Source organism: Polyodon spathula, chromosome 10 (genome assembly GCF_017654505.1).
Source record: "Polyodon spathula isolate WHYD16114869_AA chromosome 10, ASM1765450v1, whole genome shotgun sequence".
NCBI classification, from domain to species: Eukaryota; Metazoa; Chordata; class Actinopteri; order Acipenseriformes; family Polyodontidae; genus Polyodon; species Polyodon spathula.
This window is the reverse complement of record NC_054543.1, coordinates 38769273-38783475: the sequence shown is the minus strand read 5'-3', so window position 1 is coordinate 38783475 and position 14203 is coordinate 38769273. Positions and strand designations below refer to the sequence as shown.

Here is a 14203-nt window from a genome sequence, read left to right as displayed (position 1 = left end):
AGTAACCAAAGCCAATGTAGCATGTCTGACAGTGGTTTTCTGTCTCTGAGATAGAGCGAGCCCAGGGAATGTCACCTTTTAACCCTCCTATTAGGTTTCAGGTCTATTTGACCCGACTCTAGTTTCCAATTAGCTTTTTCTTTTCATTTTCTGTATAATATTTTATGACTTTTCCTAAGTTGGGGTCATGAACTTATACACAGAAAACAGAACCTTTGAGATGTTTATTTTTTTAGAACAGGTCATGTGTACAAATAAGATGTTTCGGGTCATTGTGACCGGTGGCGTTTATCTATGTAGATTTGTGTGCAGGAATAAAACAAACTTCTTTAATTTGTTATTGTATTATTATTATATTTGTATTATTATCTCTGGAAATGGCTGCACCTCTCTAAAGATATTTATAAACAAAAAAATAAATAAACAATATAGATTTACAAGGCAGAGCCTAATTTTCTCTGTCAGTATTGCAACAGCATCTCAATGGTAAAGACATTCCAAAATGAGGAGCTCCCAGGTTGGCAATTTTATCACAGCTCCTGGACTAAAAGAGCATAAAAGAGTAAAACCTTTGCAAATAAAAGCATTTAATCAATTTAAGGCTGTTTTAAATTAGTCTGAAATTGCATCGGGTCAATATGACTAAAAACATAACAGATGTACCTAAATTCTGAACATAATAGGAGGGTTAAAACTCAAAGCAGGGCAGTCAGTGAGGTTCTTAAACTTTCAGTCTCATCCACTGCATCAGGAATTGTCTGTATCTGATAATACACATTGGACCCTTTTAAAATGCATACCTTTGTTAATCTGTACAAAATCTGGGGCTACTGTAGATGTTTTGCTGTAAGAAAGTGTAGTAAAATCTGAAGAGGGCTTGTCAATACCAACAACTTTATTTATTTTTTTTAAGAAAGGGATTAGGTAAGTTTTTACTTTGCTGCCCAAAGATCACTAAATTGGAGCTTGCCAGTGCTCTGTGTCCCTGAAGGGGCTCAGTTTTGGTGCGATGGGTTAAGTAGACATAATAGGGCTTTTAAACCCTCTGATTTATTTATTTGAATGACCATGACAATGACATTGCTCTGGGGTTATAAAAGATAGCAACTTTGTTGCAGAAGCAGTTTGCAAGGCCCATCCTTGAAGTTCCTTGCAACTATAACTTGTATGTTTTTATAGAGCCTTCCAGCACTTTGTGTTTTATGAGCATATGATCAGAATGAGAATGCCAAGTAAAACCAGTCCAGGGAATTTAAAGCATGCATAGAATACACCTTGCTTAAGAATATTGTTCTGTGCTACATAATGTGGTAATTTGAAATGTAAAATACATTTTGTTTAATTGAAACATCAATTTATTATTCATTTAAAATAGTGTGACATTCCAAACTACCAGGAAAGCACAGGCCCTATTCAGTGTTAAGCCTTCTGTTCTATAACAGTCTGCCAGCATACTGAATCCTTGATGCTGTTGCTATGACACTCGAACATCACTGCATGCCATCTTAGTCAATGATCTTGTAAAAGTAGATTATGCTTAATAGGGGGCTTTTTCTGTTATTGTCTAATAAAACAGGGTGTTGAATTTTTTTTTTTTTTTTTTTTTATCTTTTACAGATTTTATACATATGACTGAAAATTAATGATATAGCTAGTACAGTATAGGCATGATTGGTCAAAATGCTAAAATATGGCAGAGATGGTATGTGGAGTATTTAAACAGTTTTAAATAGGTTTCAAATTTTGACATTTGAAAATGTTTTTTCAAATTGCTCTATGAGCAATTTCAATTGAAAGGCAAGCTTATGTAATTTGAAATTTGCATACGGTCATCTGAAATATTAAAATGTAATCTGTATGTGTTCTAATTAAGTTCTGACTGCCAGGAAGACTTTTTGTGAAATGCAGTAATACTATTATTGTGTATGTATATGATTTTTTTAATATGATCTATTCATGTTTTGTGTATATATATATATATATATATATATATATATATATATATATATATATATATATATATATATATATATATATATATATATATATAGTAATAGATGGGCTTCAGTGAGTTACAGGAAAATAATTTCATCTGTGGTTTCTGTGACGTCATAAATTACGAGACCGAAGGTCGAGTTTATAAACTGTCACAGAAACCCATCTATTATTTTTTATAATACATGGATCCCCTTGTGATGCTAATATTAAAGAAGACGAGGTTCAGCAGTACAGTTTTTTTTTTTTATTAAGCGTAGTGTTTCAGTGCTGCGCAGACGTTCTATGTTATCCGTTTCTCCAGTTTCTCTGAGATACGAATGTACCAGTTTAACAACATTTTTTTTTTTTTTTTTTAAGTATTCTCAGTTTGTTTTATATGTAGCCATAGTTATGTTTAAGAAGACAAAAATCCTCTTATTATTCAAATGTGATTATTTGTGCGTTTTTGGTAAAATGCAAGCTGCTTTTAAACACTCGCTTCAGTAATGTCCACATATTTCACAGATGCGGAAAACTTTCCAATGTTTGTGGGTGAAAAGAATGGAAAATGCAACATTTGTTTTAATTAAAGTTCAGTGCCTTGTTAGTTTTTTTTATTTAAAGCAAGACATGTACAGACAGTATTTTAATTGAATGCTGCGGCCTAGATCAAAGACCTAGCATTCATGCATGGCCCTTCAATGAACTTCTAAGTTAATTAACACCACACTCGGCTATAACTGCAAAGAATAATGCACTTGCTGTGTTCACTTCGAACATCATCAGTGTTGGCATTATGTAAGAGTCTAGATGACATTAAACCTTTATTAAACAGATGAAGAATAGGACAGGGTGAATCATTAATGTGGTAATGCACTCATCTTGATTCAGTAGTCAGCAAACATTGCTAAAGAAATATGTCTTCATTGGCAAAAAGTATAAAATCAGCTAAAACCACCATAGCGAAATTCTACCATTAAAGAAGACTGGTATAATAAAGAAACCAGAACTAGTTTAATCTGTGGCTTATTTCGTTTTTGAAAGTTAGGCAAGAGAAAAGTTATGAGGTGGATGTCTTGAATAACCCACTCCCTTTCTCGGGAGCGTGTTAATCCTTTGTTTCAGTCACGCTATATTTCTACAGGTACATAGTGGAGATTCAGTACATAACTATAAATATTAAGGTAGCCTTTTACAGAAAATACAACTGTTTTAATTAGAACCAACAAGCTTCACAATTGATTACATTTCCAAATGCGTAGGGGATATACTGTACAAGAGACGGACGTACAGACACGCTTACTCTGTCACACTTCACATTTCTCCACACAGTATATCCGAAAAACGCATACCTAATTGTCATGAAACGTGGTATTAACATTTAGCATACGTTATTGAGTATCATATTCTGAAGATATATAGGAGCTGCATATGGTTATCATAGTGTATGTGTGTATGCTGCAGCTGTTTCTTGCACATTGCTGAGTCAGGTAGATTATTAACTAAAATAAGCATTCCTGGATTGAACATGTCAGATCTGCCTGGTTGATGCAAGTGATAAGTAGACTCTGTGTGTAGGTGAAATAAGATGTTGTACACATGCCTGTATTTATTACGCGTTTTCCCTTTTTATTCCTTTTCAACTTGGTTTGAACAGGAGTGGACATGCTCTTCTGGCATTTATGCTTTCACGCCAAGAAGGGAAATTAAACCGTCAGCAGACAATGGAACTCGGTCACCATATCTTAAAAGCACACATTTTTAAGGTAGGAGAGTTTTTTGTTTGATGGCTGTTAAGTTTCTACTTTCCATGATTGTAACTGACTATTTTCTATTTTCAAGGTGTGACTACCCGTTGTGTTGTTTTTTGATTCAGCAAAGGTTCTGTGTGATTTTCTGATAACGGTCAACCTGTTCTTCTGTCTGACAGGGTCACAGCAAAAAGACTGGCGTTTCATCCAGTGTCCTTCAGGCTCTGTGGATAAGCTACAGCACGGATGGACTGTCTTCTGCCTTGGCTTCTTTAAGGAACCTTTATACTCCAAATGTGAAGGTAGATTATACCTTTGTTAGAAGTCTCAAACCTAATGTGTATTTTTTTTATGTTAAAAGCCTAATCTTGTACATAATGTACCACATTTTTTCCTGATATTTGCTTAGTTTTGCATACTGACCGGGTACTACCTCCTACTGAGGACTTAAAATACTCGGTCTGTGATGTCTGGTAGCTGCTAAGTCACCCAGAGCAAATGCATTTTTTCTAAAACCATGTGAAATCAATTTCTAAAAATGGCTACTCAATTAAATGTGGATAGTTTGGTTTCAGAAACCACATTCGCATATTTTGGTTGCTAGGTAGTTATGGATCATAATGGTTTCTCTGATTCGTTTGCTGCTTTTTGTCATTGTGATTCACAAAAGCTAAAGCCCCATTGAGGTGGGAATGGAAGCGAACTGAAACGTGTCTAAATGAATCCATTTTTAATATCATTAGCCAGAATTCCAACCTATTGCAACATTTTATGATTCCTTCTTTTTTATAGTAAAGCATTAAAAAAGCACAAATGTACATGGCAAATAACACCGCAATGACTAATACCAGCAATGTCCATCAGATCTAATGCAAGTGATAATAGACTTTGCAGATGCATGTGACCTTTTAGTAGTTAGGAAGTATTGTCTAGACTAGAGGAAGTGCTTTAGTCTATGCAAATTAAGAAGTGCAGTTGTTAACCTTCTTTATAGCAGTACATGGTCTAATACAGTTACACACGTTCTCTGTAATCAGCTAATGAGCTAATCATTGTTGAATGATAACGCATTTTGAAAGTGGAGGTTGGAAAATGTTCATCTTGAAGGTGTAAGAGAAGAAAATACAAATATTCCTGATGGAATCAGTATTATCCTATTTATTACAAATTGCGTGTTCTTTAGAAGATAAGAGAACCCTACATAGTACAGTGATTCAATATAGGCATGTCTCTGTCGCGTAGATTACATTTCTCAAAAGAGATTTTCAGCCTGGTGCTAACTGGGTATTCATTTTCTAAGATACAGTTTTATAACTCTGCTGATCCATGTTGGTTCTGTTATTTGAAGATAACTGTAGAAGACACAGAATTACAGTACACCAGGACCATCTAGCTACTCCAGTACAGATAAGAACAGATGACAACGATAGGGCAGCTCCTGTGGTGCTTACAGAGAAGGGTTCATGCATTCTGTTCAGGAGCTTATTTGTTGATAATACTTGCTACTAGAGCTGCAATGAAGACTGAAGTAATACTAATAGATACAGTGGTGTCAGTTTATTCGTTTGTGTTTGGTTCTCTCATTTTAATGCAGTAATTGATTTAGCTCTCAGGTAAATCAATACGCCTAACTGAAGAGACAGTGTTAACAGTGTCACTGTGATTAGTTTAACTTCTCTGAGCAACAACATTTACACAGGGCTAGGGCTAGAACAATTACTGGACATGTTTTTCTTGACAATCCTCCATGCACTGTACAGTAACAAAACAAAAACCAAACTCGTTTGACATCATTAGTTTAAAAAAAATGCAGCTTCTAATGTAGATTTTATTTATTTATTTCAGAAATATGATACCTTAAGAACTAATGGTGCCCATTCTCTAAATGTCTTGTTTGAATCTCTGTTTTGCCTCCCCTAAGTGTCGGTGGAGCTGGCAGATGATAATACAATCTCCTGCTGCGGGTGGTAGTTGTAATGGAATGTGTTTTTAGATCAGAGGGTGACACAGCAGCAAGGAGGGAGGTGAAAAGTATATGGTATATAAATATGGGGAAATCTAGAGTACTGTAGTTAACACACAAGTCCACTAAGGAGTGACAGTTTAATGTAAAGCTGAATGTCATTAGGAGACACTAGGCCTACATCGTACACAGTTCCCAAGATATGATCATTCATTCCTTACAAAGGGCCATTAGTGATGAATTCTGTAATTGAAAATATTATGAAGATTTGTTCAGCCTCTTTACTGTAAGTGGTCCTTCACTATTAATTTTACTATAGCCTTTTCAGTATCATTCTGTTGAAATACATTGGCATTATATAAATAAGGTGCCCTTCTGGATTATTTGTGATATAAACAAAAGGTAACTTTAATCACAGAGGCAGCTTCAGGATTATTTTTTTTTTGTTAAGACAGATTGGTTCAGGCGTTGCTGTGCCTGGCTACTGTATTATGGATAAAAATAAGCAAATACTGAAACCAGTTGTCCTCGGGCTCGAGCAGGAATTATTGGGTTGGTGATGTATTCTTCCTTTGAGCTAAAAGGAGATTGGTTTTTCCATGACATGCTAATAACAAAACCTTGGATTCCTGAAATAATAATAACCACCTCCGACTGTCAGACACACTGTACAGGTTTTTCAGAAATGTCTTCTCCATGTATGTTTTTAATTGAAGTAAGAGTATAATGGAACTAATTAATGCTGTTATTTCTGCGAATGTCTCCAAAGACACTCCTGGTAATTTGTGATGGTTCGTTAAATTCACACACTCATGGTGACATATTTTTATATTAACAAAATGTACATCCAGTTATATCATTGGAAGCTGCCTGATTTAACATCAAACAAACTTGCAACTATGTACACTGGTGAAAGCTTTGTCCAAAACATTGGTTTCTTTTGGTTTTAACACTTGTGAACCATGCAACAGGTGTAAGAAGCTTCATCAACAACCTGATTTATCTTCTACCACATTTGCTGTGCAACTGATGCATGCAGCAGTAATTCAATCTTCTTTTTTAAATACTGGTACTCATGACAATCATACCCCTTGCACTGATCTTCAGCCTTTGATTTATTTATTTATTTATTTTCCACAGGAACAAAAGTTCGGTCATTTTAGAAGTGGACCTGAAAGAGACCTGAATGTCCGGGTGCACCATACAATATGGTGTAGAGAAAAATAAAATAATTTAGTGTAGCGATAATACATTATAAAATGCATTCAAAATAGAATATTGAAGTCATCTCAGAAAAGCTTGGTGGTCCAGTGGTTAAAGAAAGGGGTTTGTTACCAGGAGGTTCCTGGTTCAATTGCAACTCGGCCACTGACTCACTGTTTTTGACCCCGAGTAAGTCACCTCCTTATGCTCTGTCCTTCGGATGAGATGTAAAACCAAGGTCCTATTGTAATTGACTCTGCAGCAGGATAGTTCACCACCTAGTCTCTGGCTTTGGATAAAAGCATCTGCTAAATGACTAATTAATAATGTGTATTTTTTATTATCTGTGCAAAAGTGACTGTGTCACTGATGAGCCCGGTTTGAGTTGATATTGACACTCAAAAAAAATAGTCCCATCTGTCAGCATGGTGAGATTAGATTGTTCCAAAAGAATGGCCACAGCAAAGCTGGAATCTGGGGGAGCTACAATTGCATGTAGAAAGGTGTGGGCTCCTTAATCACTGATCTACAAAGAGGGAAGATTGATGCCAAAGGGCAGGAATAAGTTAATCTGCCTTGAGTGTGGCTTTTATTAAAAACAGCAGCTCAATATGGCCAGAATGTTGCGACTGAATTGCCGCTGTCTTGTACACTGTTCTTCACTCTGTTGGGTCGATAGTGTGTACTTCTGCTCGGGAGATATAAGGTCACACATTGTTTGTTTTTACTCTGTTTTTCTATGGTGTTGCACGGTAAGAGTAAACCTGTTTCTCTTTTTATGTGCAGTCTGTTTACATACATGTTTTTACATGCATTTCAGGTGAGTCGTCTATTGGTGCTGGGAGGAGCCAATGTAAACTACAGGACAGAGGTGTTGAATAACGCCCCGATTGTGTGTGTTCAATCCCACCTGGGCCATCAGGAAATGGTCAGCCTGCTGCTGGAGAATGGGGCTGCTGTGGACGCCGTCTCGGAGCATGGCATGACGCCTCTGTGCTTCGCAGCAGCCGCAGGTCACGCTCACATAGTGAATATGCTCTGTAACAAGGGAGCAAAGGTAAGACGGAGCACGTTATTTTACTTTATATATATATATATATATATATATATATATATATATATATATTATATATATATATATATGTAGGATAAATATATATTTTTTTTTACAATATGTTGTCAAATACAGATACAATGTTTAAAAAAACATCACTTTGACAGTTTTTATAAATCATTAAAATCTGATTATTTTGAAAAAATCTGTTGTCATAATTTGGTTAGCTACCTTATCAATAATGCTGACAGCCCAAGCTCTCAGCATGAGTGCACTTAGTGAAAGTCGAATGCAATTTAGAGAGCCATGTAATAAATAGAAAATGTGGAAAAAAAAAAATATGCGCCTTGGACTTGTGAAGAGGCTCTGTAAGCTTATACTGTACAAAGCAGCATATCCACGGAGATAATGGGACTTTTGATATAGTATACAGTGTTGAACTGACAAGTATGTTGATTTGGCACATATAAACCCAGATAATTGTGTTAGTTGTACAGCCCATATCTGAATGGTGGATCTGTGCAGCCCCTGGTTTTGTGTGTCTTGACCATATGTGTCCCAGTAAAATAGCTGGAGTGCACCCCGCCAATGTTGCACCGTTACATCACACTGCAAGGCTTCAGTACTTGGTAATTTTTACTTGACAAACTGCAGTTATCTAACCTTAATCCCTTGTCATGCAGGCTGATCATGTAGACAAGAGTGGGCAGTGTGCTTTGGTTCATGCTGCCTTACGAGGTTATCCTGATATCATTGACCTCCTGCTGGAGACTGACTGGTCGCCTGACATCCAGCAGCAAAACTCTTCTGTGAAAAACAAAGCGCTTCAACAAGCCTTGATTGCAGCTTCCAGTATGGGACACACACAGGTATGGCATAGGGTTTATTAATTATGTGCAGTACGTGTTCAGAGCATCGCATGTTTAAGTGCTAGATGAGCCAAAGGTTTTTTGTATACACGGTTGGAAATGCTTACTATTTTGTTTATCTTATTCGAGTTTAGAACAACTGTAGTTGAATCTCTTTCTATATATATAATCTGTCCACACTTTAACACTTAAGTGATTAAATCAATACGATTTCTACTTGTGTAATATATTAAATAGGTAATTTCAAGCTTGCTGCTTTGAATAATGTATACATATTTTTTTTTCTTTTTTTCTGATCATTTTTCCACCTGAATCTGGCTCCTCCTGTATCTTGCTTCACAGGTTATTAGAAGATTGCTGGCATTGGATAAGGAACACGTTGTTGAAATTGATGGATATGATACACTGTGGGGAGAAACAGGTACTGTGCTTTAGGGTTTAGTTGGTCTTGAGTTTAGCTCAACTGTTTTATAGGGTTTTGGTGCTAACGAAAGGTGCTGGGTTGGCAGGAAAGGACACTGAATCCTCTTAGAGAGCTGTCCAGTCTCCAGGCCCATCAAACTTTTGCGCTCTCTTTTTTGAGACCGCCGGTAGAAAGGCCTAGTGCCAACTCTGTGCTGGTTTTGTTGTACGGAGGGTGGTCCACTTTTGAGTCAACCACACCTTCCTGTTTTGAATCCACTTTAGAAAATTGGTGAGGAGAAAGTTCAGTGGGAGTATCCGACTTTATCAATTCAGTCCCCCAGCCTTCTTTTTTAATCTTCCTTTATAAACTAAGTTATTGATGACTCTACTGCATGTATTTTTTATTTTAAGTGCATTTTGTTTACACCAGGAAAGCCATTATAAGGACCCCAGGTTTATTCTTTTAAAAGATTATTTTACATTTAGTTCATACCTTTTTATTAAACTGATTGTAGTAATTTGTTTGTGTAGTATACCTTATTAAACTCTCAAGTGGTTCAATGAGAGTCTGCTGGGCGTTCAGAACATCTATCAACATGGATTATTTGCCTTTGCAAGTCTTGTGCCTGTGCTGAAGATAATAACTTGATCTTGACCTTTCTGCACAGCACAAGGTCATTAGACTTGCTGTAATTTCTTTGCACTGCTCTTCAGTGCCCTCATTATGTCCCTGTTAGCAGACTGACTAGACCAGGATGAACTTCAGTGGATGCAGACTGTATCATTTAGCATTAACCTCCTAGTCTCCAGCTGTGCTAGCTCCATACTCCAGTGCCTTCTCCTTTTTATTAACTAGCACTTCACCCTGTCATGTTGGTTTAAGTGAACGCTCAAATCCCATTTGTAGTCCATATTGTGCATGTCCCTCCTTTCTGTTATCTTATTGTGTTCAATATTTCTTGAACCAGTTTGCAAAAACGTGCATGCAGCTACCTGTATATGAAATATATGCCATGTACCATTTTCTCACCTGTGTGCTAAGCCAGTTGTACAAACTAATTTTTAAGTGGACCTAGCCTTAGAAGTTCAGTTTTATTTTCTGCTTGATGTAGTGTTCGGTTTTCTTCCTCAGAGTAAGGTTATAGTCATTGATCCTATCAGATTGATCTTTGCTACCAGTTTTATGCCTGCTTGCAGTTATTTTAGGACCAAGTCATGTATAGTTTTATCTTTTTTTAGTTTTTTTTTTTTTCATTAACTTCAAAACCAGTTTATAGATTTTGTTAAGCTCCCTCTTAGACAGTATGGTTTTGAGAACACAAAGTGGTTCATGCCTTTTAAAAGTTTCATCATCAGTACAGATGAGGACCTGGATCGTGGACCTGGGTAGGGGGTAGTGGATGCAGTCAGGGGTAGCAGTGTGGATTCTGGTGAATTGCACCACTTTAAAATGCAGCCATGGCAATAGAAAACATCAGTGCTAATAATATATGTGAGCTTCTGCAGACTTAAGCAGGTGTCAGTGGTAGGGAAGTGGGTTTTAAAGGCAGGTGAGAAGAGGAATATATGAGAAGATGAATAAACTAAATTTGAAATGATCTAAAATAGCAAGTATTAGTTCTCTTTTGTTTGTTGACTAATACCCAACATGTGTTCAATACTTTAGATATGATTTAGATGCATTGAAACAATATATTGAAGAATCTTTCAGCAAAAGCATACCTTTACTCATTTTTTATGAAAACTATGTTTAATAAAGCTTCATGTAGAGAATCGTTTCCAATGTAGCTTCAGAAATGAACAGTGGAAGTGTCGCTGGGCTGGGCTAATACAACAGTTCAGCACAGAAATAAGTTCTTTTCAGCCTTGCTTACTGTAACTTGTGCTGTGCAACAGATCTTTTGTGGCGCTTTATGGAGTTGCCCTTAGGTCTGTACTTTTAATCTCCTGAGAGCGTTGTTTTAAGACCGCAGCAGAAATGGTTGGCGCTTGTTGCTGATCTCTAAAATGGCGAGACATTTTGATACTGGTAATCACATCCTTTGTGGTCTTTACTATACTGAGGCTCAAATGCATGAGACTTTCTCTACAATGTTTCCTGTCTGCACACAGAGAAACATGTGCCCTCTGCCCTTTTTAAAGCACTGGAAAATAGCCTGCATGCAAAGTTATGATCTGGCCTCTTAACCACTCTTGGTATTTGGGCACAGGGCTGTGCTACCCTACTTGGTATTTATTTATTTATTTTTTTTACAGTAAATGAAGCTGCAGTATGTATCGACTAAGTTCATTGAATCATACAGCTGCAGGTTATAATATTACTGTAGGCCAGTAAAAAAAAAAAAAAAAAAAAAAAAAAGATGCACACCGACACACTGATATTTTTTTTAATTGAATTTGAGGAAATGCACAGTGTGACTGTAAGAAAGTCATGGTGCATGTAGGTTATCAACATCTGTGAATTTTGGGTTTATTGCACCCCTGTTGCTGATACAACTGGATGAGACACCAGCTTCGTATTTCCAGAGTTCTGGAAATGGTTAAGAGTGGCTTTAGATTTGTTCACACAACACCCATGTCAAGTTCTGCATCCAGTACCATGTAAAGTTTATGTTGAAGCCAAGAGAGTAAGGCGTACGCAGGCAAGCACAACTCTATTTATTTCTATGCGATCTGCATGCTTGCAGTACCAGCTGCTTTTTGGGATGTGTGGCACAAGAACCTGAATCAGGAAACAAAAAAAATAAATGAATGGCAGATACTTAATGTGTATTGAAATGTAATTGCTCACAGCTGGCACTGATACAAGACAAACGAAACAATCTGCAGTTCAACAGAAACCACCATCCATCTGCTCCTGGCACGTCTTCGGCCAAGTCTGTTCATTTTGCACCTGTTGCACTGTTTAAATTTCTTTACCTGCAAAAATGTTAGATTCTTACTGCATCATTTTAAAATCCCCATTTAAAAAAAAAAAAAAAAAAGAAATTTAATTTGTTCCCAGAGACTGAGCAAAAATTATAACTGGATGTTGGCTAATAAGAGCCTCTTTTAAAACCAAAAATGTACAGCCTGGTGTATCATTATGTAATTACATTTAGGCCAACTTTTAGGATGATTGATAGAACCATTTTTTGTCAATATTCCCATGGAGATCATTCTTGTTATATCGATTTCATTAGCAGTTAATGTTTTTTTTTATATATATATATTATATATATATATATATATATATATATATATATATATATATATATATATATATATATATATATATTTTTGTATGGTCATTCTACACAGCATAATAAACTAAGAAAGTCATTGAGATATAAATACCAAAAGCTATAGTAGAGTACTTTTTAAAATGAAATACATTGCCTGTAAACCATTTCTTATATTGATAACCATTCTCATGAGAAGAATTTAAGATTCATAGTGGATAACCTAATATAACAACAGATAAATGTAAAATTATCTTTTGCAGTGTATTCGTAGTTAAAGGGATATTGAATTGCTTTATCATGTTGGCTTTAATTTTATTTGGAGGAATAGTGCAACTCTAGGGCTTTATTTTAGAGAGAGCAAATCTTATTCCAGTGAGCTCAACTCCACTGGATTATGTATAAGAAATTGCAAGATAATTTAATTCTAGCAATGTTTTCCCCAGGCAGCAGCTTTCTGATAGATTTGAGAAGCCGAAAGATGGAATAGATTTGAGAAGCTGAAAGGTAGATCTGCGATCTGTGTGAGGAGAAAGCAAATAAGATCATTAACAAAGTGTTTGATCTGTATCCCATCATTTAGAAAACACATTGTTTGATGTTGTAAAAATGTAAATGTATTATAAAACCCAACAGTCAGACAAAGAAAAATATTTGTTAACAATTAGTTTGTGCACAATTGTTTACACTGTGAAATCAGCAGAATAAATAGTATTTCTTTCAAATACTGTGAATTAATGTCCTCTGTTTGGCACGCAGGAGGGGTCTTGCATTTAAATTGTCGTGTTACTATAATATAGAGACATGTCACATTTAACAAAGCTGTTAGATAGTGTCTTATGTTTACAAGTGCCTGTAGTATCAGTTAGTAGAACCAATATTTACTGAAAACGTAACACTGTTTGGTTGTCTTGGTGCATTTGAAGTAACAGACCTTTTGTCACAAGCTGCAGAGCTGAGCAGACTTCCAGTTGATAAATAGGTTGTGCAGCACCAGCCTGGGTTCGCTATCCTTTCTTCAGACAGTGATTTCAGCACCACTTCTTTTTTTATATTGTGTCAGAAATACTGGTGCAGTGGCAATGATAAAAACAAGGGAAATTGCTTTGCACTGTATGGTACTTTAAAGTAATGAGTAGTAATTGATCCTTTTATACCATGTCGGAGTTTCACCAATTCATCTGTAGTGTTTTATTTAAAATATTCTTGTCATGGAATATTGGATTGATGTACTTAGAACCTCTGAAAGTAATTATAGCTGATATGACGGCTGCTGGAATTGAAAGACAAATAGTGTCAGAAAATAAGTAATGAGAAAAGTATTAGTCAAATTGACCTTTACTTTGTAATCTAGTGAAGATTGCAACATGAACTTTTGGAGAACAGCAAGAACAATTACTATGCGTGGTAGATTAGTTTTATCACTTCTATTGTGAGTAGCTATTATGTCTCATGCTTATCTGTGAGGTTTTGGTTTCAGAGTGATAAATGCAAGAGCAGACAGACTAAGGACAAGAGAGGTATTGTGGCAGGGCAGAAGCCCTGCTGCTGTAAACAGTGTGTGTGTGAGAATGTGAGGTTGGCAGGGATGGGGTTAAATTTGTCCCTGCCAGCAATCACAAGTCTGGCCTTTGCCCAGTTGGGTAATTGAGTGCTAACTGGGGAGTGGCCATATATATATTTAAAGGGGAAAAGTAATGCAAATGAATATATAACCATTTCAGTAGAAAACATAACTAACTAAAGCTTTTGATGCATTT

General features: G+C 36.1%; 1 protein-coding gene across 7 annotated transcripts in view; it reads left to right on the top strand.

The window, feature by feature from the left end:
* Window positions 1-14203, top strand: part of LOC121322282 (protein TANC1-like) — a 108821-nt gene that overhangs the window by 79719 nt on the left and 14899 nt on the right. For all 7 annotated transcript variants that reach the window (XM_041262033.1, XM_041262032.1, XM_041262028.1 and 4 more), the window contains 5 exons: window positions 3635-3743; window positions 3908-4030; window positions 7715-7951; window positions 8632-8817; window positions 9160-9238. In XM_041262033.1, coding sequence (XP_041117967.1) covers window positions 3635-3743; window positions 3908-4030; window positions 7715-7951; window positions 8632-8817; window positions 9160-9238 — 734 coding nt within the window. The remainder of the gene's footprint in view (window positions 1-3634; window positions 3744-3907; window positions 4031-7714; window positions 7952-8631; window positions 8818-9159; window positions 9239-14203) is intronic.